A 2,203-nucleotide genomic window follows, 5' to 3' on the forward strand; every position below is an offset into this window, starting at 1 on the left:
GGAAAAAAATAAACACAAAAAAAAAAAAAAAAACCAAACCCAACCCTCCCATATTTGTGCTTCAGAAGGCTAAAGACAGATGCACGCATGGGAGTCAGCAGCAGGGGGCTGAGTCTGGCATTGAAAAAAAATGCAGCAGGATGGGTGGATGCTGCCGGAGAAAGGAAATGCTCTGTTGGAAATGACAGGCGTTTGAGGCACCGTTACTGACGTCTCTGAGGTACGTGGAGGTGGTTTTTCAGGGTACAAGGCAGATTAATGCTTTCTAGCACCGTGCAGGATGTGCTCTGTTCGTGAGGTTGCTCAATGCTTCACAGCCAGGGAGAGCTTTGCAAGTTAAGTCCTGTTCCAACAAGCTCTGGAGGACCTGAAGTAAACACGGCTCCCTTTCCCGCCCCGTGCCTGGCTGCTCTGAACCCTGCTTTTCCCGTTGCTTTTGCTGCAGTGTTGCCCTGTGTGGAACCAGGGGTGCCTTTCCCAGAGGAATTTGTCTTCTGGCAGCCATGGTGGTGTCACATGTGGTCTGGAGCTGAGCCCCCGCAGAGGCGAGCGCTCTGAGCATCAGCGTTTTCTTCCAAACTGCCCATAGAATTTTGGCCAAAATAGCTTAACCTGGGAAGTTCTGCTTTTGCCCCACATCTCCCCAGCAGAACCCGAGGCTGTTTTCAGTTCAGCGCTGGAGCTCGAAGTCCAGAAGAGATTTACAAAGTTAATTTTTCACTGGCAGCTTGTGTGTGTTTTGGTGTTCCAGGAGGGTTTAGGAGGCCAGGCGAGGGTCAGGATTGCCCTTTGCGAGGTGCTGCCCCCAGCCGGGGCGGTTGTTTTTTTGGCGAAGAGGGAAGCTGAGCAGCGAACAGCCTGCGTTTATCTGCATCTGGGCTCCCCAGCCTCAGGCAGGCAGGAGTTACAGACCTACGTACTCCACTTTGATGAGGAAATTGCAGAGTTTTTTTTTTTTTTTTTTTTTTTTTTTTTTAAATAAACAGTTCCATCCCCTCCTCCTGTTCCCAAACTTTGAAGAGCTTTTCCTGTCTGAGCAGTCCCTGAAATGACTGCACTTGCCAGGAGCTGAGGCGTAAATCAGCGCTGGAGCTGGACGGGAGTCGGGCTGTTTTCTTCAGAACTTCTCTGAGCAAAAGCAGGTAAAGAGGAGGGGGGGAATCTCCTTTCGAACGCGTTCTTTCCAATGTGTTTTTAAGGCTGCTGTGAAAAGGCAGAACAAGCCAGCAAGGCTGCCTTTATCTTGGTAAGAACAGCAGCCTCAAAAATGTAAATATGGAAACGCTTGCTCAGAAAGATTACGCTGCTGGACCTCAGCGATGCAATGGGATGAACTCACTCGAGCTGCCTTGTTTTCGTGCAGAGCTGCATGGAAAATCAGGAGCTGAAAAAAGACTGTAAAACCCCTGAACACAGAAGTTGCATCTTGTGTTGGTGGCGTTGGTTATTCGCGTTCTCCAACGCGCCCCTCGTGAGGCAGAGCAGGTCATCTTGCTGCCTGTGGGAACATGGCTCGTTGTTACCTGTAAGGACAGATACTGCAAACAGTTTGCAAGGGGGGGAAAAGTCTGGGCCGCTCCTGGAGCGGGAAGCTTGTTTAGGATGTTTAATTTGTGTAGCAGTTCCCAAACTGCTGGGAAGGGGTGAGCCTAGGAACTGATACATCCTGGTGCGTTAATTATTGTGTCAATGAACCCCATACTGGTGTCCTTCTACCTCTGTGCTCCTCCAGACGGGTCACCTGTACAGCACGGGGCGCTCTGGCAGGGGCTCTTAAATCTCCTTTCATATTACCTTCATTTTTGGTAATTCTTCCATTTTGGCTCTAATGAGGCCACTCCCCAGTCACGTGCGATTTCTGCATATCTTTAGAAAACAGCCAAAGCATTCAAACAGCCCCTGCTTGTTGGGTTTTTTTTTTCTTTTTTTGTAAAGTCACTACTAAACACCACAGCAAAACTTTCTTTCCATCCCAAAGGTGGTTTTGTGCGGTGGGGAACCAGAGTTTGGCTGCATCATGGCAACGGTTGTCACCGAAAAGCTGAGCCGCCTCTTCATCAACGTGCGGCAGGTCCCTCGGCTGCTGGCCCCCCTCTCCCGCTCCACTGTCAGCAGTTCAGAGGTGCCGAGGGTCTTCTGGAAGCCCTACATCCACACCGGCTACCGGCCTGTGCAGCAGACCTGGCGCTACTACTTCTCGACG

At 50.5% G+C, this 2,203-nt stretch overlaps 1 protein-coding gene across 1 annotated transcript in view; it reads left to right on the forward strand.

Annotated features, from left to right (window-relative positions):
* PAQR7 (progestin and adipoQ receptor family member 7) overlaps window positions 1-2,203 on the forward strand; it is a 5,302-nt gene that overhangs the window by 1,551 nt on the left and 1,548 nt on the right. Inside the window, 4 exon segments of the mRNA XM_009648487.2 lie at window positions 66-220; window positions 987-1,142; window positions 1,364-1,525; window positions 1,979-2,201. Of these exon segments, the coding sequence (XP_009646782.2) occupies window positions 1,370-1,525; window positions 1,979-2,201 (379 nt within the window). The 5' untranslated portion in view covers window positions 66-220; window positions 987-1,142; window positions 1,364-1,369.

Source organism: Egretta garzetta, unplaced genomic scaffold, assembly GCF_000687185.1.
Source record: "Egretta garzetta isolate BGI_Z169 unplaced genomic scaffold, ASM68718v1 scaffold101, whole genome shotgun sequence".
Classification (NCBI taxonomy): domain Eukaryota; kingdom Metazoa; phylum Chordata; class Aves; order Pelecaniformes; family Ardeidae; genus Egretta; species Egretta garzetta.